Source organism: Scylla paramamosain, chromosome 40, assembly GCF_035594125.1.
Source record: "Scylla paramamosain isolate STU-SP2022 chromosome 40, ASM3559412v1, whole genome shotgun sequence".
Taxonomy (NCBI): domain Eukaryota; kingdom Metazoa; phylum Arthropoda; class Malacostraca; order Decapoda; family Portunidae; genus Scylla; species Scylla paramamosain.
In genome coordinates this window covers 4,125,900-4,152,500 of record NC_087190.1, presented here as the reverse complement: position 1 = coordinate 4,152,500, position 26,601 = coordinate 4,125,900, and the positions used below count along the sequence as shown (strand labels likewise).

The following is a 26,601-nucleotide window of genomic DNA, read 5'->3' as shown; positions in this document are numbered from 1 at the left end:
TTGTCCTATCACTCCAATCCCTCCTCAGGATCCCCCTAAGCGAAGGTGCCTCTGGCGTTTTGCCTCTGTTAGTTGGGGGGACCTGAGGCGGTATTTTGCTGATTTTCCTTGGAATGACTACTGCTTCCGTGTCAGAGACCCGTCTTTGTGTGCTGAGCGCATAACAGAGGTGATAGTGTCTGGCATGGAGGCGTACATTCCTCACTCTTTTTCTCGTCCTAAACCTTCTAAACCTTGGTTTAACACAGCTTGTTCTCGTGCTATACATGATAGAGAGGTGGCCCACAAAAGGTACTTAAGCCTTCCTTCACCAGAATCTCATGCACTTTATATTTCTGCCCGGAACCATGCCAAGTCTGTTCTCCAACTAGCCAAAAACTCCTTCATTAACAGAAAATGTCAAAACCTTTCAAGATCTAACTCCCCTCGTGATTTCTGGCATCTAGCCAAAAATATCTCCAATAACTTTGCTTCTTCTTCTTTCCCTCCTCTACTTCAACCAGATGGCACCACTGCTATCACATCTACTTCTAAAGCTGAACTCTTTGCTCAAACCTTTGCTAAAAACTCTACCTTGGACGATTCTGGGCTTGTTCCTCCCTCTCCTCCACCCTCTGACTACTTCATGCCTCGTATTAAAATTCTTCGTAATGATGTTTTCCATGCCCTCGCTGGCCTAAACCCTCAGAAGGCTTATGGACCTGATGGGGTCCCTCCTATTGTTCTCCGAAACTGTGCCTCCGTGCTTGCACCTTGCCTAGTCAAACTCTTTCAGCTCTGTCTGTCAACATCTACCTTTCCTTCTTGCTGGAAGTTTGCCTACATTCAACCTGTTCCTAAAAAGGGTGACCGCTCTAATCCCTCAAACTACCGTCCTATTGCTTTAATTTCCTGCTTATCTAAAGTTTTTGAATCTATCCTCAACAGGAAGATTCTTAAACATCTATCACTTCACAACCTTCTATCTGATCGCCAGTATGGGTTCCGTCAAGGCCGCTCGACTGGTGATCTTCTGGCTTTCCTTACTGAGTCTTGGTCATCCTCTTTTAGAGACTTTGGTGAAACTTTTGCTGTTGCCTTGGACATATCAAAAGCCTTTGATAGAGTCTGGCACAAAGCTTTGATTTCCAAACTACCCTCCTACGGTTTCTATCCTTCTCTCTGTAACTTCATCTCAAGTTTCCTTTCTGACCGTTCTATTGCTGCTGTGGTAGACGGTCACTGTTCTTCTCCTAAATCTATTAACAGTGGTGTTCCTCAGGGTTCTGTCCTGTCACCCACTCTCTTCTTATTATTCATTAATGATCTTCTAAAACAAACTTCTTGTCCTATCCACTCCTATGCTGATGATACCACCCTGCACTTTTCCACGTCTTTTCATAGACGTCCAACCCTTCAGGAGGTAAACATATCACGCAGGGAAGCCACAGAACGCCTGACTTCTGATCTTTCTAAAATTTCTGATTGGGGCAGAGCAAACTTGGTATTGTTCAATGCCTCAAAAACTCAATTCCTCCATCTATCAACTCGACACAATCTTCCAGACAACTATCCCCTCTTCTTCAATGACACTCAACTATCCCCCTCTTCTACACTGAACATCCTCGGTCTGTCCTTTACTTATAATCTGAACTGGAAACTTCACATCTCATCTCTAGCTAAAACAGCTTCCATGAAGTTAGGTGTTCTGAGACGTCTCCGCCAGTTTTTCTCACCCCCGCAGCTGCTAACTCTGTACAAGGGCCTTATCCGTCCATGTATGGAGTATGCTTCACATGTCTGGGGGGGTTCCACTCATACTGCTGTTCTAGACAGGGTGGAATCAAAAGCTTTTCGTCTCATCAACTCCTCTCCTCTAACTGACTGTCTTCAGCCTCTCTCTCACCGCCGCAATGTTGCATCTCTAGCTGTCTTCTACCGCTATTTTCATGCTAACTGCTCTTCTGATCTTGCTAACTGCATGCCTCCCCTCCTTCCGCGGCCTCGCTGCACAAGTCTTTCTTCTTTCTCTCACTCCTATTCTGTCCACCTCTCTAACGCAAGAGTTAACCAGTATTCTCAATCATTCATCCCTTTCTCTGGTAAACTCTGGAACTCCTTGCCTGCTTCTGTATTTCCACCTTCCTATGACTTGAATTCCTTCAAGAGGGAGGTTTCAAGACACTTATCCACCAATTTTTGACCACTGCTTTGACCCTTTTAGGGACTGGCATTTCAGTGGGCATTTTTTTTATTAGATTTTTGTTGCCCTTGGCCAGTATCCTTCCTACATAAAAAAAAAAAAAAAAAAAAAAAAAAAAAAAAAAACAGAGTTTTTCTTAATATAATAATATATTTCAGCATTCAATAATTAATTTGGAAATAGCGACCATTAGTAAAACGTCAAACATTTTTTTTTTTTTTAGATATTCACAGTTCAGCTCGTCGTAATACCTTTTTTTTTTTCTTTTTTGTCAAGTTTTTACAATACATTTTTATTCTACAGTCACTGCTGACTCTGATGTTGTCAACCAAAACTGGCTATCCGTGTAAGTAAGTTATGGCAAATCTACTTTCACTGCATCCTATGATAGTGTCAACCAAAACTGGGTATCCCTTTTATGGAGTTATGGCAAATCGCGCATTTTGCGCGATTTGCCAGGGAAAATCAGTAAAATACCTCCTCAGGTCCCCCCCAACTAGCAGAGACAAAACGCCAGAGGCACCCACTTACGGGGATCCTGAGGAGGAATTGGAGCGATAGGGCAAGATATAAATATGAGATTGTGATTGGAGGAGCCCAACGAAGAGGGGTAACAGGATAAGTAGAACGATTAGAGGTTAGGAAAAGGTCAAGAATGTTGGGCGCATCTCCAAGACGATCAGGAAGACGAGTAGGATGTTGCACCAGTTGCTCGTGGAGGATAGCAGAGTTGAAGGCTATTTCACTAGGACGGTCAGTGAAAGGAGAGAAAAGCCAAAGCTAGTGATGAACATTGAAGTCTCCAAGAATGGAGATCTCCGCAAAAGGGAAGAGAGTCAGAATGTGCTCCACTTACAAAGTTGAGTAGTCAAAAAATTCCTTATAGTCAGAGGAGTTAGGTTAGAGGTATACAACACAGATAAATTTAGTTTGAGAGTGACTGTAGTCGTAGCCAGATGGTGAAAAACTCGAAAGATTCATGAGCGTGGGCACGAGAGCAGGTTAAGTCGTTGCGCACATAGAAGCAAGAGCGTGGGCACGAGAGCAGATTAAGTCCTTGCGCACATAAAAGCAACATCCAGCTTTGGATTGAAAATGAAGATAGAGAAAGTAGGAGGGAACAGAAAAGGGGTTACTGTCAGTTGCCTCAGACACCTGTGTTTCAGTGTGGAAAAGAAGATAAGGTTTAGTAGAGGAGAGGTGGTGTTCTGCAGATTGAAAATTAGATATAAAACTGCGAATGTTGTAGAAGTTAAAGAAAAAAAAGTTGAAGGGGTTGTCAAGACACTTAAGCTCGATACCAGAAGAGCAGTCCAATCTAGGGACATTTGTAGTCCCATCCCCAGATGGGGACTCCGAGGCTGGTGTAGGAGTCACCATGATAATTTTGAATTTTGAGTGAAGGGTGTGTGTGTAATTAGGTGCTTGTAGTTCTGTGTGAAGAAAGAGAGTTGTCTTTAGAGGGACTGTGACTGCCCCCTTGTGTTGTGAGACACAACGGGAAACGTTCAGTGAGGTCACAGCCGGGTTTAATGATAGGTTCACAGCACCCCTTGATCCAGTGCTTTAGACCTCACTGGGAGTGATTGTCGTTTTGACAGGTGCCTACTGCCTCCTCCACTTTGTCACTTTTAATGGATAGTAGCGGCGTCATATAACCGCGATGTTGCGGCGCCATAAATTAAATCAATCAATCAATCAATGACGAAAATTATCTCCTTATGTGACAAACAAGAATATTACTACTATTAATTAAGCAAGCAGTGTGTGTGTGTGTGTGTGTGTGTGTGTGTGTGTGTGTGTGTGTGTGTGTGTGTGTGTGTGTGTGTGTGTGTGTGTGTCATAATGAAAAAGATCAGATACTTTACCATGCAACGCTTCATAGATTGGAGAGATGTGAACGATGGTTGCTCCTCGGTGCAGGACGGACAGATAAACCAGCGGGTAGTCTGTATGGTTCAGTGAGTAATACATTACCCTGTCACCCAGACCGACCCCTGCTGCCGCCAGTCCGGCCGACATCCTCGGCACTAACTCACACAACTCAGAGAAAGTTCTTTTCTTCCCGGTCTCTGCATCCACCTAGGAAAATGTTCAGTCATAAAAAGAACAAATCAAGGATAAGGGATTATATTTTTTTTCTAAAAAGGAAGATATTAAGTTACAAATAAGAAACCTAACAATTACCATACCTGAAATTAAGAATACTTGTGGTCCGTCAGTGTTAAATTAGTTTGTTGGATTTGATGATTAGTTTACTGAGATGAAAATGCGCCGAACACAACCAAATCTCATTGGTAGAATAAACTGCTTGTTGATAATGCTTTCTCCTAAATAGCCGAAGGACGTAAGTCCCGGCAAGTCTAATTAATCAACGCAAATTTCTGAATTCATAGTTTGTGTGTCTGCTACCAACCTCTCCCTCCAGCCACGATGTGATACCATTGTCATGCCCCCGCATTGATACAACAATGAAGACAGTGAAGAGGCGCCGAGATTGACGTAAGGTTAATTCATTCCAGCAGTTGCTCTCAGAAATTACAGATTTAAGAAGAACCTGCAGACTTGTGTGGTTGGTTTCACTCTACAGCATATCCACCAAGAGTTATTGATTTGTTTACCATGATGGTGTAAGAATTAACCAGGTCCCTGAGGACGCAAGAAGACTCCCTCTTATATATTCACACAGGAATCAATGATTTACTAAGGAAAACGATGATTTATAAGGAGTAAAACCAACCCGTAGGGAAGACGGTACCAACTTGGTATTTTCACAACAAAACTTTTTTAGAGAGACGGTCTTTACTTGTCGTCATTGGGGTATAGGTATCACAGGTATGACAAGACTGATAAGCAAAGCACTTTGATGTTTTTCTTATAAAAACGCGTTCTTGTACGACCCCATCTAGTAAATAAACTACAATGCAGGCATCCTTTGGTGAGCCTTACAGTCACAATCTTCTGCATTCATCAGATAAGTCTCCAGCTCCTCAAATCGTAATGCAAACTGTTATACTTCATTTTTCTAAAGTTTCACCAGCAAGGAGTGGAGGCGTGTAACATTCTTATGGGGAGGAGGGGGAGACGTCAGTTGGATGAGCTTTAGTAAATTTTTACATAGGAGGGAGACCGGCCAAGAGCAACAAAAAAGGCCCACTGAGGTGCCAACAATGATCAACAATGATCGTCAAAAATTGGCTGATGTGTCTTGAAATCTCCCTCTTCAAATATTCCAAGTCATAGGAAGGAGGAAATACAGAAGCAGGCAGGGAATTCCAGGTTTACCAAAAAAGGGAATGAATGATTGATAATACTGGTTAACTTGCATTACAGAGGTGGACACTATAGAGGTGAGAGAGGGTAGAAAGGCTTGTACAACGAGGCCACAGGAGGAAGAGGTGCATGCGATTAGCATGATCGGAATAAATGTTAGCGTGAAAATAACGGTAGAAGAAAGCAAGAGATGCAACAATGTGGCGATGAAAGAAAGTCTGAAGATATTGTTAGAGGAGTTCATAAGACGAAAAGCTTTTGAGTGGAAACCGCACCCCCCCCTCCCGCCCCCTCCCTCCCCAACCTCTCCACACATGGACAGATAAGGCCCTTGTACAGAGTTAGCAATTGGGAGAGGTGAGAAAAACTGGCAGAGACAACTCAGAATGCCTAACTTCATATAAGATGTTTTAGCTAGTGACGAGATGTGAAGTTTCCAATTAAGATTTCAAGTACAAGACAGACCGACGATATTCAGTGTAGAACACGGGGACAACCAAGTGCCATTGAAGAAGAGAGAATAGTTATCTGGAAGGTTGTGTCGAGTTGATAGATGGTGGAATAGAGTTTTTAAGGCACTGAACAATATTAAGTTTGCTCTGCCCCAATTAATTTTTTTTTTTTAAATCAGAAGAGGCGTTTCGTTTCTTCCCTGCGTGAATTGTTTAATTCCTGAAGGGTTGGACATCTATGAAGACGTGGAAAAGTGCAGGTTGGTATCATCAGCGAAGGGGTGCATACAAGAAGTTTGGATTAGATCATTGATAAACAGGAAGAGTGGGTGACAGGATGGAGCCCTGAGATACACCACTATTAATACTTCGGAAAAGAACAGTGACCATCTAACACAACAGAAAGGAAACTTGAGATAAAGATACAGAGAGAAGGATAGAAGCTGTAAGAGGGTGGTTTTGGAAGCCAAAGTTTTGTGTCAGATTCTATCAAAACATTTTGATAATGTTTAAGGCAATATCGAATGTTTCATCAAAATCCCTAAAAAAAGGATGACCAAGACTCAATAAGGAAAGGCAGAAGATCGCTAGTAGAGCGGTCTTGACTGAACCCATACTGGCGTTCAGATATAAGGCTGTGAAGTGATAGACATTTAAGATCTTCCTATTTAAGTGAAGTTTGATACCAAACCTTTAGAGAAGTAAGAAAATTAAAGCAGTAGCACGGTTGTTTAATGGAGTAGAGCTGTCACCTCCTTTCTGGAACAGGCTGAATGTAGGCAAACTTCCAGCAAGAAGGAAAAGTAGATGTTGGTAAACAGAGTCGGAAGAGTTTGGCTCAGCAAGGTGCAAGCTCGGAGCCGCAGTTGCGGAGAACAATTGGAGAGACCCTATCAGAGGTCCATAAGACTCCTGAAATTTAAGGACAGCGAGGGCATGGAAGACATAAGAACATAAGAACATAAGAAATAAGGGAAGCTGCAAGAAGTGACCAGGCTTACACGTGGCAGTCCCTGTTTGAAACACACCTACCTATTTCCATCTGTTATTCCCATCCATAAACTTGTCTAATCTTCTCTTAAAGCTCTCTAGTGTCCTAGCACTAACTACATGATTACTGAGTCCGTTCCACTCGTCTACCACTCTATTTGAGACGAGTGGAACGGACTCAGTAATCATGTAGTTAGTGCTAGGACACTAGAGAGCTTTAAGAGAAGATTAGACAAGTTTATGGATGGGGATAACAGATGGAAATAGGTAGGTGTGTTTCAAACAGGGACTGCCACGTGTAAGCCTGGTCGCTTCTTGCAGCTTCCCTTATTTCTTATGTTCTTATGTTCTTATGTCTTCCATGCCCTCGCTGTCCTTAAATTTCGGGAGTCTTATGGACCTCTGATAGGGTCTCTCCAATTGTTCTCCGCAACTGCGGCTCCGAGCTTGCACCTTGCTGAGCAAGGTGCAATCACTGTAATATCACTGCGAAGAATCGTAATGGGTAGCATGAAGATGTCGGAGGGTGGAGGAGAGTGAGGAACAAACCCTGAAACATCCAAGGTAGAATTTTTAGCAAAAGTTTGAGCAAAAAGCTTAGCTTTAGAGATAGATGAGACGGCAGTGGTGTTATCAGATTGAAATAAAGGAGGGAAAGATGAAATTTGACATCGTGCCTGAAGTCACGAGAGGAGTTAAATCTTGAAAGATTTTGACACTTTCTATTAATGAAGGAGTTTTTGCTTGCTGGAGAACAGACTTGGCATCATTACCGACATAAATATAAAGTTAATGAGATTCAGATGATGGAAGGCTCTCGTACCTTTTGTAATCAAAGGAGTTAGATGAGAAGTATACAGCACAGATAAATTTAGTTTGAGAGTGACTCTGTAGTCGTAACCAGATGGAAGAAAATTCGAAAGATTCAAAAGTGTGGGCACGACAGCTTTGGGTTGAAAATGAGGATAAAGAAAATAGGAGAGAACAGACCAACTTTGAATTCCATCAGACACCTGTGTTTCAGCGAATATGTAAGTATGTTTATAAGTGTATATGTAAGAAACAGCAGCGTCAATTCCATTAGTATTTACAATTTACAGTATGTATTATTCATATCAATTACAAATGTACATTATGGTATAATATCACATGAGAGAGAGAGAGAGAGAGAGAGAGAGAGAGAGAGAGAGAGAGAGAGAATCGAATTTCATATAATTTCATATAAGGTCAGTAAGCAGTACAGTATATAATTATAATTATATAATTATTCTATTTGAGATCAGTCTTGGTCAAGGGATAGTATACCAAGAAAAATCAACCTTCAGGCAACTTTTTACCTGACAGTTTATTTCTTCTCCTTTATCTATATGCACATGCATGTGTACGTACATGTATATGTGAACATGATCTCGTCCACCCATATGACCGGCCCAGAGACAGCTTCCCACCTCTTACCAAGTCTACCAAAGTTGAAAACACTGAATGATCTGATTTGTATGTATGATTGCCGTCTAAATCCTGGTGGCACAGTACAATACCACTATTGCGGTCTTTTGTGGTCAAAGATACGAGTATGTTGGGCGGCCTGGAAGTAACAGCAAAAAAACAGGAAATTAGGAGCGGAACACCGGCGTTTCCCTATACAGTGGAACATCGAACGCCTCCCTTTTCGAACAAATCGGTTTTTGACAAAATTTTGAACTCGTTCCTTCGGTTGCGGTACCATAATTTAATTTTAGAACAAAGTTTCTTGATTTCAAATATTAAAAGACATAGCAAAAGTTGCCGTTTATTAATAATTTAGTTTTTATAAATATTTACTTCGTTTTTTATATATTTGGAAGAGGCACTGAGTGTAACACAGTAATTTATTCTTTGAAATAAGGTAAATGTGATCCCGTTGAAAAGCCTCGATGAAAACAAACTTTTTTGGCACTCAGGAGTAATCACGAGCCACCTGTGGCTCTCTAGATGATCCCCAACGCCTTCACTTCTGCACAACTGCATTTTTCCAGTATATTTTCCCAGCAGCAGTGTTATGATCACCTTCATTTTGGCGGTAAGTGGATTGCTTCTCTGTTTCCTTCTGTAAGGCTTACCTCATTAGATTGGTTACAAAGAAAATATCTGCACGGTCTAAACAGTATCTTCTGATGAATTCTGTGTCACTAAGTTCATTCAATACATCCTTTCTGGATAAATAATTTGTGAGCTGCACATGTGATGCAGCCATCTTGGCTGTGGGAGTGTCTGTCATAAGCCGTTAAGACAGGGTAGACTGGTGTCTGGAAACTGATTAATCCATTTTACATTGATTCCTATGAGGAAAATAATTTAGGTTTTCGAACATTTTGGATTTCGAACGGCATTCAGGAGCGAATTAAGTTTTAGAACCGAGATTCCATTGTACTTTCAATACTTAGCTGGTTATGGTTTGGGTGTAAAGGGGGTAGGAGGGACAGCGAACTAATAATAATAATAACGCTTTGGTTTTAAATTCGTGACGTCATGCCGACTTCTCCCATTATACCTTCATGGGGATAGTAGAGATTGAGTGCTGCATTTTTACATATCAGTATAAATAGTTCCATTATTATTATTATTATTATTATTATTATTATTATTATTATTATTATTATATACACTGTAGTAGCAGAGATACACTATGAATGTAAATAACTATGTTTTACAGAACATCATGGCAAGTCATCTTCATCAGCTTCCAGCTCAGCATTTAATATGTAGAGTGCTCCTTGAAGAAGCCTAGAGCTGTTTATTGGGTGGGTCCACCATTTACGTTGTTTCTTGTTTTTAATACACCGTTCATTGTATACACAAAGATTACTCTTCCTTACGTCCTCCATCTTGAATAAATAATTATAAACTAACAATTATTTTGTGCACTGCTGCAGACGAACCGCGCGAGAAAAAAAAACCGGTCGTGACTTTTTTTTTTCCTTTCACTACCCCCTCCCGCCAATTCTCTCTCTCTCTCTCTCTCTCTCTCTCTCTCTCTCTCTCTCTCTCTCTCTCTCTCTCTCTCTCTCTCTATGCACTTTTTTTTTTCCCATCTCCCCTTCTCTGGTTATACACGCCTTTATTCATTAGGATGGCTGTTGAAAAGCATAAGACAGGTTTGTTTACCTATTCGTGGACTTAATGTAATGGAGCAGGCATTCCACACCATGCAGCACAACCCTCCCTTCTCTGTACCTCTCAGAGACCGACTAGCTGAGATCCGCCGAGTTAAAATGAGACTCTCTCTCTCTCTCTCTCTCTCTCTCTCTCTCTCTCTCTCTCTCTCTCTCTCTCTCTCTCTCTCTCTCTCATGCATATTTTTCTCCTTTCTTCCTCTCTCCTTCTCGGGTTATACACGCCTTTATTCATATATTATAATTTATCAAGATGGCTGTTGGAAAGCATAAGAGGTTTATTTGCTTATTTATAGAGGCAGGAGTTTCAGCTTGTCAGGAAATGGGAAATGGGGAGAAAATAAATAAGCAGCTTTTCTACACTATATAAAAAGTTACTAAGGTAGGGCGTCATGACGCGTCTCCTTCCTGGGCTGCTTCTATCCTTCGAAGAATCTTTCTCTCTTCTTTCTCTTTGTTCTGGCAACTAGACTGCTCTACATAACAATATAATTTTAAGACTTGGGATTAGTTTAGTTACATCAGTTGCTCTTAAAATCCATTTCCTACATTTCATATGGAATAATTATATTTTTTCCCTAATAAAGAGCATCAGTTCTATTTAAATTACAAGAATCTGATTTTCATTTCAAATTCAATGGGGAGTTTTCGGAACTAAACCGCTAGATGTCGTTGCTGTTCATCTAACTGTGGGAAAGAGAGCTAAAATATTGTTGTAGTAAATCCCAGGTGCGTAAGAGATACACAGAACATTGATCATCATGATACTATTGAAATGATGTATCGACTTTTCAATATCCGGTATGGATAATATTAAGAGAATGTGGTCAAATTAATTATTTTTTGTGTAATTATCGAGTAAACTGCTAGCATCATCTTAAATTAAGCATATTACAAGTATAAAAACTATTGATTTGGACAACGAAAAAAATAAAAAATCACACTGTACTATATAGCATGACAACCTACTCACTAACATCGTGATATATGGCTCTAGTTTTTTTTTTTTTTTTCGGGAGGGGGGGATTTTAGCATCCCTCTCACGAAGCGAGCGACAAGGCAAAGTAATCGTAAACCAAAACAAACATCTCTCAGGCGATCCTTGAGTGACGGGAGAGGAGTACAGGAAACTTTTTCACCAGTTTTGTAACGATGTCATTGTGTTGTGTCCCTCAATGTGTCACTCAATGTGGGGGCCACCAATTCCCACAAGAAGCTGGACTGAGGAAACTGTGGGAAGTTGCTATAAAGAGGGACAAGTGGAGCCCTACAGCAGCCAACCGAGTGTGTCACAAGCATTTCACCGAGGAGGATTATGTTACTACCACAGCTCTGGGTAAGTCATGTTGAACGTATTTGCTTTTCATGGAAAATGTGAAGGCAGGGGCATATATACTCAGAAATATTCACAGATGAAGTACTGGAAGAGGCTCACGCCTGTCACTCCAGGTCAATATCCTGGGTACTTTCATAACTTTGGGCATGTGTGGTGGTTATGGTGGTTATGCGTGCCCTGTAATGGAATTTCTGCTCATGGTTTTTCCCATACCTTATCTAGATTAGATTAAAGTTTGACTACTGAATGCATTGATTACCCACTCTGGAAAGTAAAAACCCAAAGTACATTGTTTTTATTTTGCTGAATATGTGTCACGGCCACTCATCCAGTATTGGTCAGGCTGTTTGTCTATCAATACTCTTGTGCATTTCGCTTCCTCAGCTCATTCTTCAGCTGCTGTAGTATCCAGCTACCGTAATCCATTGCTTAGGGCGTAGTGGAGACGGGCACCGCAGCAACATTCAACTTCTTGTCCAACAACGTGTTTCTTAGGTTCAGCCAGCGCGGCCGAGTCAGGTGTTTGTTTTGGTTAGAGATACAGCATTACTGTCGCCAGGACACTCGAGTTGCCATTTTTTTTTTTTTTTTATCAAAATTGCCTTTTCCATAAACTAGGAAGGAGATCTATGTAATTTGGACTTTTGACTGTCACAGACATGTTGCCTTTATGTTTACTGTCGTCTAGATTAAGACGTTTTCAATCAGGAGTGTATTAATTTGGAAATCTTAAGATGACCAAATAAATATAAATGCCGATTCACTAGAAAATCAGCTTATATACATTTGTTCATGAAAAGAGTTTGATTTTACCTGTGTTACTACTTAGAAGGGATTACGTAGAAAAATATATAAGCCCATTGCATCTTCATGTAAATAGAATAACACTGTAGGTATATCTGATATTGCTTGTGAGAGAAGAGTTTGTGTGTGCTGCCACCTGGTGACAACCACTAGTTCTGAAAACTCCCCATTATTGTTCTGATACATCCTTGCTTCAATAGAAAGTCTGGTCCGCTTTAGAGTGGGTGTCAAGTGATAGGTACACATGATAGTAATGAGTAGGGCAAGGGATATTAAAGGAGAAGAATGTTAAGGTAGAACACGGTTTCACATCATTCTCTCTGAAAAGCAGAGTACTGAATAGCATATTTACACTCCCTTACCTTAAGTGCTTTTCTTACCAGTACAAGTACAATATATAAGCCAACTGTTTAAAATTCTCACCACGGCAATGGCTCCGTCATCTCCCTCGACTACCTTCGCCATCGCTTCCAGCATGAAGACAGCGAAGTTCTCGTCTGGTATTGTTGGCAAGGGTTTACAACCTTGCCAACTCAACACCAGCGGCTCCTTCCCCAACTCATTTTTGCAGGTATTCATCTGCAAAACAAATTGGGCCTAAATTGATAATAATTAGAGCATTATGTAAACAATATAAATGCAGCTGGTAAAGAAAATATACGTCTATATTTTGAATGATCATCATGATATTGATAATATACACAACAAATCAATGTAATATTCTAATATAAAAAAATAAAAATAAATAAAAAAATAAATAAAAATAAATAAATAAAAACTACCGACTTAACCTGGTGTCGTGTCCAGGTGCCTTGTTCATCATTCGCTTTTACCGGCAAATTGCCTCACTGCTGGGGTCTTCACATTACCAAGTCCTTAGAGAGAGGTTTTGTTTTACCAGCAATGAGCGACTTCCTTCTCAATGGCAATACTCACCAAAACAGGTGTAGTGTACGTACTGCACATCCATCGCCCCAATCCCGGGGCCGTATGTTTCACCTTCGGCTGCTTTCTTCTCTTCCTCCCGCACTTCCCTTATTTTCCTTTCTTTAATCTCTTCTTTCTTCTTAGTTTCTGTTAGTGATCCAGCTAATCTCTTCCTGTCCATCCTCTTCCTTATCTCCACGGCCTCCATCCCGCTTTCTCCCACCGCCATCCCTACAGCTGCAGATCCCAGGTTGAAGCTGACTACTCTTCTTCTTAGTTAGTGGCATGGTGTTTATATGCGAATGTTAGAAGGGGACTAACAATAAATAACCCAGCTAATGTAGCACAAATGCTTTTATTAGCAAAGTGAACCACGCCGAGCAGCGCATAACACTAATTAACTGTGGCTTTGAGGTGACTAAGTCACTCGGTGAGGAGAAAGCGAGAGGCACACCATGCTGGTGTTGCCATACATATGTCAAGAATTACTCACACAGAAACACGGAAGAAAACGAGGAAAAATTACGTTTATTTACAGGGAAACAAGGCCCATACTAGCGCGCGCCCTTTACATGGTTACGCCACTCCGACCTTTAAACCACCACGTGGGGCGCGTAAAAATTTTTCAGCCATTTAGATTCACGTTCCTATATTTGCCCACATATATGTATACTTCAAATCCGCTATAATCTCAATTTCGATTTTTTTTTTTTTTATACTATTTCAGAGGGTGAGCCGGGCCTTAAGAGTACGAGTACAAAGTGTGATCTTATCACAAGGTTAAACAAATGTCAGCAACATGGCCAGACTCCCTTATCTCCAACACGGGAGAGTGGAAGTCAGTTACGTTATAAAGGTAGTATATTTTAATGAAAGTATACCTAGACAAGATTCCCGACTTTAGTATATCAATACATTCTAAACACATTTCACGGCACTAGCACTCTGCTAATGCGTTTAGACTGAAGGTCTAAATTTCGTCAAAATTCAGAGCATAATTTATTGACTGATGTTATGGCGCCGCTACAAAACTTTAAAAGCAACAAAAATTGCATATAAAATATTGATATAAAATATTGATATAAAAAAAATATGGTATATATATATATATATATATATATATATATATATATATATATATATATATATATATATATATATATATATATATATATATATATAATTATATTGTGCACATAAAAAAGAAATGTAATTAACCATAAGAAAAAAAAAAAAGCGTTTAACCATCAAAAACTTAAGTACTGAAAATGAGAGGGCTGGTATTAATTAATTCATTAGCTTGAAGTTTGTGATTAAAGTGAGAGGTACTGACCCACTGACCCAGATGTTACAGTCAGATGTAATGTTACTCACCTCACTTGCTCTTACCGTTTCAGTTTCTGTGGGGGATCAGGAGTTTCATTAGATTGTTATGACAAACACGTTGTGGCTTTCACCGTCTATTGTTTCCTTAGATACAAGTTTGTATAGGAACGCCACGTCCGGCGTGGAACTCTCCCGAGCTTTCTTTACTTGCCTCACCCACTGGTGTCGTAGGTTTTAGTGACCTGCTAGTTTCAAGTGACCAAGTGCTATTTACCAACTATTTACACTGCCAGACGCATGACTCATTTACTCCCAGCCACGATAACTCACAGACCTGGACCCCCTCTTAAGGACACACTCATTTTGTTCTTGGAAGAACGTTTAGGCGTTGGCCGAGATCCGTTAGCTACTATGCCACATCACGCAATTTCTCTTTAATATATCAGTTCTTTTTATTTATTTATTGGAATTAAAGGATTAGGTATGGATTATTTAGCTTATCAAGCCACTCAGTACTACGAATTAACCTAGCATTACCTAACCTATCATAAATGATGTGTAGCAATACCTAACCTAACCTAACATTACCTAACCTACATGGCATGCCTACTACTGCTGCTGTCGAATGGTGTCGGCTGAGACGTTTGGGACTGGGAAGTTTGGTAGCTCAGCTGGTGTGCGGTATACAAGACGGAACGGCCTGTAGTAATTGCTAATTATATATATATATATATATATATATATATATATATATATATATATATATATATATATATATATATATATATATATATATATATATATATATATATATATAATTTTCAAGGACTTGTTCCCTGGACTAAACTAGGCACCGTCTGGTGTGTGTGTGTGTGTACACACACATACAGGCCGTTGCGTTTTGCATTGCGCATACCAACTGAGCTACCAAACCTTTCAGTCCCAGATGTTGAAGTCCCTTAGAATATCTAATTTGCGTTGAAGTCCCTTAGAATATCTAATTTGCGTTGAAGTTCCTTAGAATATCTAATTTGCGATGGAGTCCCTTAGAATATCTAATTTGCAAAGTAAACAACTAAATCGAAAACAAGCTCTACTATTTGCAAAATAGTAAGTGCAAACTTCGTATTATTTCGTACATCTACCATCACGCCTTACGTACAAAGGTATATTTTAAAAGTCTGTGTTTTTGATACTATGGTCGGTGCATTGATCAGGAATAACACCATGCCATGTAGACTTTCTTCGCCTAGTTCCACCTGGTGGAACTTCCAAAAGGCATCGGCGACTGTCTTGTGAGTGTGCACAGGTACACCAGAAACCATGTAAAAAGGTACGGCTGTGTGGTGTTTCCCTCTTATAGTGGGCATTTAGGGGTTGGAAGTGCACGATGCGTCTTGAATAGCCGTTCTTTTTGGCTACCACCATCATTCTTGCACACCAGTCCTTGGCCTCGGTGTGACAGGCGTATGTGTAGGAGTACATAGATACACCATTAGAAGTTCGAGGTAGGTTCCAGTAATGCGGTTTACACCTCTTTGGGTCATTCGGCTGACTGGACGCCTACCTAAAACACCACACACTCACGCCTGCAATGGTTTTCCTTTATTGTGATTTAAGCACCACCTGGAGTTTGGGTAAGCACTTTGTATTATGATGGTATTGTGATTATGATGTATTGGGATTATGATATATTTATTTAGTATTAACTTTGATGTACATGTAAGTGTATGTGATTACAGTTAAAAGTATTTGGGTGACCTTGTTAAGTACTTATTGTGAATGTACCTTGTTGGTGATATTTGATAGAAACATGATTTTCTATGGAGTTGGATTAGTATAACATTTCCAGACCATGTTTATATTATAACTTGTGATGTTTCCGCTAAATTCGTGTAGGATTTCGTATTTACTTAATTGGTTGTTGGCAGGCCTCTGTTGTTGTATATTTGTTGTGACCGTGTCTGAGGAATCTAACTGCGCCTGTGAACAGCGCCCGCAAATAAACTCACGGCACCTGTCTGGAAGTTTCTGTACCGATCCCCGCTCTACATATGAACTAGCACCTGGCACGAGGTGGATGTATTTGATTTTTCATAAGATTGGGAAAATTCACGAGGTTCAGAAAATTGATGATAATAGACTTAAACAACATAGCCTACATACTTATTTTTTGTTAACCAATTACACTATGTAACACAATTTTTGTCTTTGACAAGCAAGAGTTATTTTCCAACTATTTCTATTGCAAAACAATACAAAATGTCCATTATTTCTTTCAAACTTTGCTTTTTAGAATTATTTTTGTCCCAAAATAGCTAACTTTCACCATTTTCACCATTTTTGGACAGAAAACAAAAAAAAAAAAATTCAAATGACAAAAATGTATTTTAAACTTCTGACACTAACTTTTAAGATTAAAAATTAAGTTTTTCTTGATTTGCGTGAATACAACAAATCACTTTCACGCATGAGCTCCCAGATGTAGTCTCCCATCATGTTTTCATTGAAGGATCCCTGATATTTTTGCTCAAAGTTCTTTATATCTTTGTGGAAGCGCTCCCCTTGTTCTTCTGAAAATGCTCCCATATTCTCCTTGAAGCTGTCAAGGTGAGCATCTAGGATATGGACCTTCAAGGACATTCTGCAGCCTATCTCACCATAGCTTTTCACTAAAGCTTCAACTAGTTCCATACAGTTATCAGCCTTGTTGTTGCCAAGAAATCCCTGTACTACAGCAATGAAACACTCCCAAGCTTTTTTCTCCTTTTCTTTGAGCTTCTGTCGAAATTCTTAGCACTCCATGATTTTCCTTACTTGTGATCCAGTGAAGATACCAGCTTTCGCCTTTGCCTCTGAAAGCTTAGGAAAGAAGTCTTGAAGATATGTAAAGGCAGCAGACTCCTTGTCAAGAGCTGTAATACTGTTTCATGAGACCCAATTTGATGTGTAGTGGAGGAAACAAAACCTTTTGAGGATTCACCAATGGCTCATGTTTTGATATTGTGTGTTCCCACTGTAATGTCAGTCCTTGAAAGCCAGTGCTTTCTCTGTAATGTGCTGCTCTACTGTCCCAAAGGCAAAGAAAACAGGGATTCTTGGTAAAACTTCCTTGCAGTCCCATCAAGAAAGCCACCATCTTGAAGTCTCCAATAACTTCCCAGCTCTACTTGTTGCAGTTCAAAGTTCCCAGTAGAAGCTTTACACTGCTGTAGTCCTCCTTAAGATGCACAGAATGAGCAAGAGACAGAGGTAGATACTTGTTTTCATTGTGCAGAAGTACAGCCTTCAGGCTTTTGGAGGAGCTGTCAATGAAGAGTCTCCATTCATCTGCATTGCAAGCAATTCCAATAGTATCAAACAAGCCTGATACATCTTTGCAGTAGCATAGCCTGTCCTCCTTTGCAAAGAAGCTGGAGAAATGTTTGTGACGGTGACGTTTTCTTTGGCTGGTCACTTGTACACTGTCATCAAGTAAATCCCATTCCTTCAGCCTTGAACTCAAAAGCTCACCATTTGACTTTGTGAAACCAAGATCTCTGATGAAGTCATTGAGGTCTCTTTTGTTTGGGTAGTAAAGATTCCTCCCAACTACAACTGTATCTGTGATGTCACAGTCTTCCTCTCTGTTTAGCTCATCTTCTGACTTGCTGTTCTCTTCTGATAGTTGACTTCTTTCTGGAGGAGCTGGTACAGGAAGATCAGCACTGTGTGGTACTGGTGCAATGGAAGATAAAATGTCTGGATAGAAAACAGCAGATGCATTTTTCCCAGATCGGCGTTTGGAAGGATCCACCATGCAAAAAAAGCAGTCAGTTGAGTGATCAGTAGGTTCACGCTGTATTCTAACAATAGCAAATTTCATGGCTCTGTTTTTCCCTCTATACCTTCCTGTAAAAGAACAACAATACGAGTTTCTGTTAAACTTATTTTATTTCTATTCTTAATTCTTAATTGAATTTTACTCTTGAAAAACTATTTTTCTATTTTACCTTATAGTGTTCTCTTACAGTGCTCACAAGCAAAATGAGGTGTTCAGGTCTTGCCTTGGTCCCCCGAATGAAAAAGCAAAATATGCTTTGTAAGCTTCACTCATTTTTCAAGATGCTGTTACAGAGAACTTCTTTGCTCTTGGTTTTATGAATTGACCATATATGTAGCAGAGTGCATCTGGAGGATGATTGCAGCCTCTTGATGCCATTTCACCTCTTGTGATGTGTCTTCTCAGGCAGCCAAAGCAGAATTGATTGGTGGTCTGCAAGCCCCTACTTTTATATTGTCAAGCAGTACTCTAGAATATTCTTTGTCTTTCTAGAATGCGTTCCAGAATGTTTTCAATCTTTCTAGAATATTCTTGAACCTTTTTTTAGAATATATTCTGAATAATTCTCGAAAATTCTTGTAGATTCTATAAAGTTCTAGAATATTCTGGAAATGTTTACATAGAATAGAATGTTCTAAAATACGAGTATTCTAGAAACTTCTAAAAGTGACTGGTAGAACATTCTGGAAGATTCGAGATTTCTGAAATGTAAGCAAATTCTAAATATGAGAAATCTCTTATTCATTTCAAGTTGTTTCAAGAATGATCTTATTAAGATTAAAAATATTTAATCTTTAGAATACTATATTTTTCTCTCATTGTTTTAACTTATATGTCACATTTCAGAAGCAATTAGATAAGCAATTGAGATTTTGCAAACGTCTTCACCTGACATGAAAACCAATAGTAACCCATACTATAATGAAATAAAGCAAAAATGTAAATTCATTGTTCTAACCACAAAAGCAAAGCTTTAGGATCAAAACTTTTAATTATGTTTAGATGGAAATAACTGTAAAATTATGATTTAGGGCCAAGGACAACACAAAAGTGAAATTGTTACATAGTGTATGATGCTATTGAAAAAAATAAATAAATAAATAAAATAAAATACCGAAAACTATGCACTTGGAGAATTTTGATGGAGCATCAATAATGAGAGACGTGGCGCACCTTGACACTTCGCCAACAAGTAATTCATAAGAATGATAATTACACTTCTTAATACTGAAACGGACCCCTCATCAGTAGGCAAGGGATGTCACACCATTGCGGGATTCGGGGCGTGTGTCGCTGAGGACTGTACCTAGGTGGCTGGGAACGGCTGCGGCTCTGACTCACCCGGTCACTCTCAGTAAAAACAGTCACATAGAGCAGGGAGAGGAAAACACGCTCTTCATTATGCCCATATATTACACAACAATATGTCACCGTGCAATACAGCCATGACACAGGGAGGCAAAGGTAGGAAAATATCAGCAATACAATTATAACTCCCATGTATCAAGTATTCTAAAACCTCCGACTCGCCAACTGGACGGCGTTTCCACTGGCTTTGACATGCACTTTCCATTTTTAAACCAATTAGACGGATTTTCATGTTTCTTTTAATACTGTACATACTGACGCGTCTCTACATGTACATTCAGTGAGAAACGCTCACTATTAACTACATTACAAACCAAAATATTTCCGCCCTTCGCCTCTGATCAATCGTAACCCAGGGACGGATACTTTAATCAAGCCCTGAAATGAACAACAGACGGCTGTTATTTCTTCTTCTGCCTGATATTTTCTTTACCCTCATACTAGTGAATGACGATCATTGTCATCATCAGTCATCATGATGATGTTACTTGATTACACTTCAAGGTTTTCATAAATATAGATATGAGTGAATTCAAGAAAGTAGTGTATTGTTGTAGTAAATAATAGCTAAAACATGAGGCAACAGTGATCATCTCGTTGTGGAACGGCCCCCTTGCAGCCACTTGCCATTGATGCACATTCATATTTAAATAAAGATACTTGAGGCCAAGAGAGAGAGAGAGAGAGAAAGAGAGAGAGAGAGAGAGAGAGAGAGAGAGAGAGAGAGAGAGAGAGAGAGAGAGAGAGAGAGAGAGAGAGAGAGGCTGAAAAGAACAGAATATGTTTGAAGTTCATTCCTGAAAAGAAGGTAACAGAATGGTTCAGGAGATTTGAGAAGGAGGCCTCAGAATTTGACGATTCAGGAACGTTGAGTAAGCCTTGTTGTTTATATGTTGAAAGGCAAGGCCGTTGAAGTTTATGACCTAATGTCAGTGGAGGATCTGGAAGATTATGAGGAGTAAAGCTGTCATTCCGAGAGTCAACGAGCTACATCCCAAGACTTATAGGCTATAGTTCCGTGGAGGGAACAAGAGGCCTGGGGATTCTTACCTCGAATGTGTTCGTTATCCTGATGAGACTTTGAGAAATGGATTGCTAGCGAGCAGGCCACTTCCTGCTGCGAGTTAAAGGAGCTCATGGCAATGCAGTACTTTGTTAACGTGGCCAAGAAGGAACTTGTGCCGCTGCTCCGAGGGAAAAGGTTCAAAAGCGGACAAAAGGCGGACTGGCACCCCTGCTATCTCAGTAGATGAGATAAGAAATCGTGATGAGGCTGCAACTGATGTCTTACATTCCCCTGCTCTTCATTTCATCCCTAAGACCTCTGGCCGGTTTCTAAATGTCCTGTTCCCTGGTGGAATGCAGATTGGACAGCTGCTGTTCGAGAAAAGCGTGCCGCCTTTTCTCGCCTTCGACGACATCGTGGTGAAGTCCACTGCTAGGAGGCTTTTCGACGAGTGCGTGCCCGCGCGCGTCGTACCTTAAACAGGACTCGGCAGGAGTCTTGGAAAAGTTATGTCTCTTTCATCAAAATCCGCCCTCCAATCACCGAGGTCTTCAACAGAGTTAGCAAGATATCTGGGAAGTATTCTGCACTTCCCCCACCTGTTTTATCCATGATGGGGGTTATCATGATGGGGGGGACGGTGGCAGACCCTAAGACAGTTGCCGATCCGTTTGTTTGAGCACTTTGCAAGTGCCTCCAGAAAGGATCCAACTACACCTATGGCACTTCATCGTTGACATTTGGAATCTGCTGGCGTCAGTTTTACCTCCCATATTGAAGAGTTTTATAATATCCTATTTTCTTTTAGCTACGCGTGGCTTTGTCCCAGTGCCATGATTCATCCCCGGGCCCTGATGACATCCCCATATTTCTTTTTACGCCGCATGTCCGATAAATCCTTTACCTTTTTACTCGACCTCTATAACTTATTTGGAATACCGGTGATTTTCAATTTTTTGGGGGGTGTGGTTGTAATTATTCCCATTCCAAAACCTGGAAAAGATCATCAGCTAACGACCAATTATTCCCCCCATTTCTTTAAGTTTATGCATTTGTAAGTTGCTGGAAAAGATGGTGAATATCAGGCTTATGTGGTACTTGGAGAGAGGCAATTACTTGTCTCCTGTTCAGTATGGTTTCCGGAAAATGCGATCTACGACCGATGCTTTATTCTCTCTGGAATCTTCCATTTGTGAGGCATTTGTTAATAAGCAACACCATGTCAGCCTTTTTTTGGATTTAGAGAAAGCTTACGACACAGCCTGGCACCATGGCATTTTACTTTGTTTGAGTATGGTTTTCGTGGCCGACTCCCTAATTTTATATAATAGTTTTTTTTTTTTTTTTTTTTTTTTTTTTTTTTTACGGGTACAGATTGACGGCGATCTGTCAGGAGTATGGCCACTTGAAGATGGCATGCCGCAAGGAAGTATATTTAGTGTCACACTTTTCGCTGTGGCTATAAATAGTGTTACCTTGGTAGCTTGTATGCCGATGACTTGTCTATCTCCTTTTCTGCAGCTGGGATGCTATTGAGTGAGAGGAAGCTGCAGGTGACAATCAATAGGATTTCTCAGTGGACTTCAACTTGGGGATTTCGTTTCTCGGCTTCAAAGACTGTGGCCATGTATTTTTGCCGCCTTCGTGGTGTTCACCCTGACCTAGACTTGTATCTATTTGATAGAAGAATCTCTTGTGTGGAAGAAAATAGTTTCCTGGAACATATTTGACAGTCGCCTGATTTGGGTACCCACCTTCTATTATTAAGACAGTATGCATAAAGACACTGTCAGTTTTAAGAGTTTTAGCTCATACTTCTTGGGGCGCTGACAGACAGACCCTCCTAGCCTTGCACCGAACTCTCATTCTGAGTACAGTTATGAAATTTATTCGTCTACTACTGAGGCTCGGCTCAGTGTATTGGATTCGGTGCACCATGCTAGTATTCGCCTGGCAACTCGTGTTTTCCGCTCATCCCCAATCCCTAGCTTGCTGGTAGATGCTGGTGTCCTGCCATTGGACCTACGCACTCAGTCTCTACTAATGAGGAGTTGATATCGAATCCACCGCCTTCTTGAGTCTTTCACTTGTTCGGCAGTTTCTCATGATGCACGTTCTCCTATATATGATGCTCGCCCTAGTTATCCTAAGACTTTTGGATATCGTGTCAGGTCTGCCATGACCGAGTTTGATGTACTTTCCATCTCCATTTGCCCCCATCGCCTTCCAAGGGTCGGATACTGGCAGTTTTCACGAATATTGATATACTTTCCTGTTGTTATTAATAAAAACTTGTTACCATAGTACGAGTCTCGTATTTTATTTTTGGAAAACTCTTCAAATTACTCTGGCTCCGTCTCTGTCTACACAGATGGTTCAAAGTCTGATGCAGCAGTAGGATTTAGTGTTATACTCCCTTCCTTCTGTTGAGATGGTAGCCTTCCGAGAGTTGCCTCTTTTTATGGCAGAGTTATCTGCCATTATTCTTGCCCAAAAAATCATTTTTACCTTACCGGATTCAAACATCTCCAATAGCTTTGCTTCTTCTTCTTTGCCTCCCTTATTTCAACCAGATGGCACCACTGCTATCACATCTATCTCTAAAGCTGAACTTATCGCTCAAACCTTTGCTAAAAACTCTACCTTGGACGATTCAGGGCTTCTACCTATTAAAAATTCTACCTTCTACCTATTAAAATTCTTAGCAATGATGTTTTCCATGCTCTAGCTGGCCTAAACCTTCGGAAGGCTTATGGACCTGATTGGGACCCTCCTATTGTTCCTCCGAAACTGCTCCTCCGTGCTTGCACCTTGCCAAGTCAAACTCTTTCAACTCTGTCAACATCTACCTTTCCTTCTTGCTGGAAGTTTGCCTACATTCAGCCTGTTCCTAAAAAGGGTGACCGTTCTAATCTCTTAAACTAACGTCCTGTTGCTTTAATTTCTTACTTATCTAAAGTTTTTGAATCTACCCTCAACTGCAAGATTGTTAGATACATCTATCACTTCACGACCTTCTATCTGATCGCCAGTATGGGTTCTGTCAAGGCCGCTCCACTGGTGATCTGACTTTCCTTGCTGAGTCTTGGTCATCCTCTTTTAGAGATTTTGGTGAAACTTTTGCTGTTGCTTTAGATTTATCAAAAGCTTTTATTAGAGTCTGGCACAAAGCTTTGATTTCCAAACTATCCTCTTATGGCTTCTATCCTTCTCTCCGTGACTTCATCTCGTTTCCTTTCTGACCGTTCTAATGCTGCTGTGGTAGACGGTCACTGTTCTAAATCTGTTAACAGTGGTGTTCCTTAGGGTTCTGTTCTGTCACCCACTCTCTTCCTATTATTCATCAATGATCTAACCAAACTTCTTGTCCTATCCACTCCTACGCTGATGATACAATCCTGCACTTTTCCACGTCTTTTTCATAGACGTCCAGCCCTTCAAGAAGTAAACAGCTCACGCAGGGAAGCCACAGAACGCCTGACTCCCGAACTCCCCAAAATTTCTGATTGGGGTAGAGCAAACTTGGTATTTTTCAGTGCCTCTAAAACTCAATTCCTCCATCTATCAACTCAACACAACCTTCCAGACAACTATCCCCTCTTCTACACTGAACATCCTTGGTCTGTCCTTTTCTTATAATCTAAACTGGAAATTTCACGTCTCATCTTTAGCTAAAACAGTTTCTATGAAGATAGGCACTCTGAGACCTCTCCGCCAGTTTTTCTCACCGTCCCCCCCCCCACAGCTGCTAATTCTACAAGGGTCTTATCCGTCCATGTATGGAGTATGCTTTATATGTCTGTGGGGGTTCCATTCATACCGCTCTTTTCGACAGGATGGAATCAAAAGCTTTTCGTCTCATCAGCTCCTTTCCTCGAACTGACTGTCTTCAGCCTCTTTTTCATCGCCGCAGTGCTGCATCTTTAGCTATCTTCTACCACTATTTTCATGCTAACTGCTCTTCTGATCTTGCTAACTGCATGCCTCCCTTCCTCCTGCGGCCTCGCTGCACAAAACTCTTCTTTCACTCACCCCTGTTCTGTCCACCTCTCTAGTGCAAGAGTTAACCAGTATTCTCAGTCATTTATCCCTTTCTCTAGTAAACTTTGGAACTCCCTGCCTGCTTCTGTATTTCCACTTTTCTATGACTTGAACTCTTTCAAGAGGGTTTCAAGACATCCTTCAATTTTTGACACCGCTTCGCACCCTATTCGGGGACCGGCATTTCAGTGGGCTTTTTTTATGAGATTTTTGTTTCCTTTGGCCGGTGTCCCTCCTACATAAAAAAAAAAAAAAAGTTACTAATTCTAATGACTCCCATAGGGCGTTGTCTGCCCTGGAGCATTTTATTCCCCTCTACCTCCCTTAATGTTATCTGTTTTAGAGTGGATTCATCTGCTTCAGCCCAGAGGATATCACATAATATTTTGTTGGGTACCTGCACACGTGGGAGTTCATGGGAATGAGAAAGCCAATAGGCTGGCTAATGAGGTGGCAACTCGGGTTACTCCTTTCACCTCTATTCCCTTTCATGATATATACTCCAGTATAAGGGTGACAGTTCTTGTCAGTTGAAAGGGCAGGCAGGAAGATGTGGTTGATACCACTAAGATAAGTGAGATAACTTTTGTAACCTTCGGCGGATGGACGTATGTCCATGTGCAGGGGCGCTGTTCAAAGACTGCACTGTCCCATCTCCAGATAGGTCACACAAGTCTCACTCATGGTTACCTCATGTCCCAGAAAACCCAACCATTCTGTGATGACTGTCTAGTTCCCCTTACAGTGCAACACTTTTTAGTGGAGTGTCCCAGTCTGGTGGAGTTGCGGGAGCAATACCTTTTTCTTGGATATGGAACGAATAACGCCAGACACAGTGGTCTGGGACAGTGGGGTCAATATCCCCTCACTTTAAATTTAATCAAATAAAGTAACTAAAACATTACTATATCAACCCTCTCATTTTTATCACTTGAGTTTTTTTTTTTATGGCTTTTCCTATTTCCTTTTTTATGTTTTCTTTTTTAGTGGCCTTTTAACCTTTTTACCATAACTATAATTTTGTTTTTAATACCGATGTTTTAAAAACTGCAATCTTTGTCGCTTTTTAAGATTTGTAGTGGCGCTATATGACCGCGATATTGCGGTGCCATAAATTAAATCGATCAATCAAAAAAACTATTTCTTCTCGTTCTTGTGACAGTGTTGCTCTATCAGTTACCGTGTCCAACAAATTTTATTTTTTTGGAAAGTTTAACTCTGCATCTTTAGCCAAGCCCTCCAATAAATCATCAGCAAAGCCCTCCCCTATATCTTCACCAGCTAAATCACAGACTCCTTGTACGGGAGTTCATATTGCAGACGTCCACTCCCCAGTGGAAGCTCAACCACAAACGACCCTCAAGACTTTTAAACCTCGCAGACAAATACAAGTCTGCGAAGCTCCCTCCACAGTCCCACCAGAAGCTTTCCCAGGGGTCTGTTGAGTCCTTAGACTCAACGGGCGTCACTCCTCGAAAGATCCCTGTTGGAGCATCAGATGACCCTGAGCCAGACGTAATTTAATCAAAAGTAATTCTTCCACATCCGAAATGGACAGAGGGTCTCTCTGCTCCTCTTCCCAATAGGTCCTCCTTCAAGAGAGATACCATACCGTCTTTGTCGAGGAATCCTTCTCCTCTGGTCTATTCAGGAGTTTCAGAGACATGTGCGAGTATCTATCCACAAACCAGTTAATCAATCTAAGGTTTCTGCTCCCACAAGCAACGTAGGATCAGATAAACCTTGCTGCTCAAGTAAGGTGCCTAGTCAGGTTTGCTCAAGTAAGGTACCTAGTCAGGTTGGCAAAGGGAAGCTTCTCTCTGGGGCTTCCCTGAAAACCCCCTCAAAATAGTAATATTCAAGATTCTCCAGTGGAATTGTCGTGGTTGCGTGCCTCCTAGCTATTGATCTCTAGGTTTTC

The 26,601-nt window shown here is 40.7% G+C and overlaps 1 protein-coding gene across 6 annotated transcripts in view; it reads right to left on the bottom strand.

Moving 5' to 3' along the window:
* LOC135092728 (uncharacterized) overlaps nt 1-21,477 on the bottom strand; it is a 156,072-nt gene extending 134,595 nt beyond the window's left edge. The window contains exons 1-4 of one of the 6 annotated variants that reach the window (XM_063991368.1): nt 20,684-21,196; nt 13,126-13,353; nt 12,613-12,768; nt 4,051-4,264 (exon numbers count right to left, since the gene is read on the bottom strand). In XM_063991368.1, the coding sequence (XP_063847438.1) occupies nt 4,051-4,264; nt 12,613-12,768; nt 13,126-13,155 (400 nt within the window). In that variant the 5' untranslated portion in view covers nt 13,156-13,353; nt 20,684-21,196. Of the gene's footprint in view, nt 1-4,050; nt 4,265-12,612; nt 12,769-13,125; nt 13,354-14,490; nt 14,990-20,683 lie in introns of those variants that run through there. The other 5 variants (XM_063991369.1, XM_063991373.1, XM_063991376.1 and 2 more) reach the window with 5 other exon arrangements.
* Between the last annotated feature and the right edge of the window lie 5,124 nt (nt 21,478-26,601).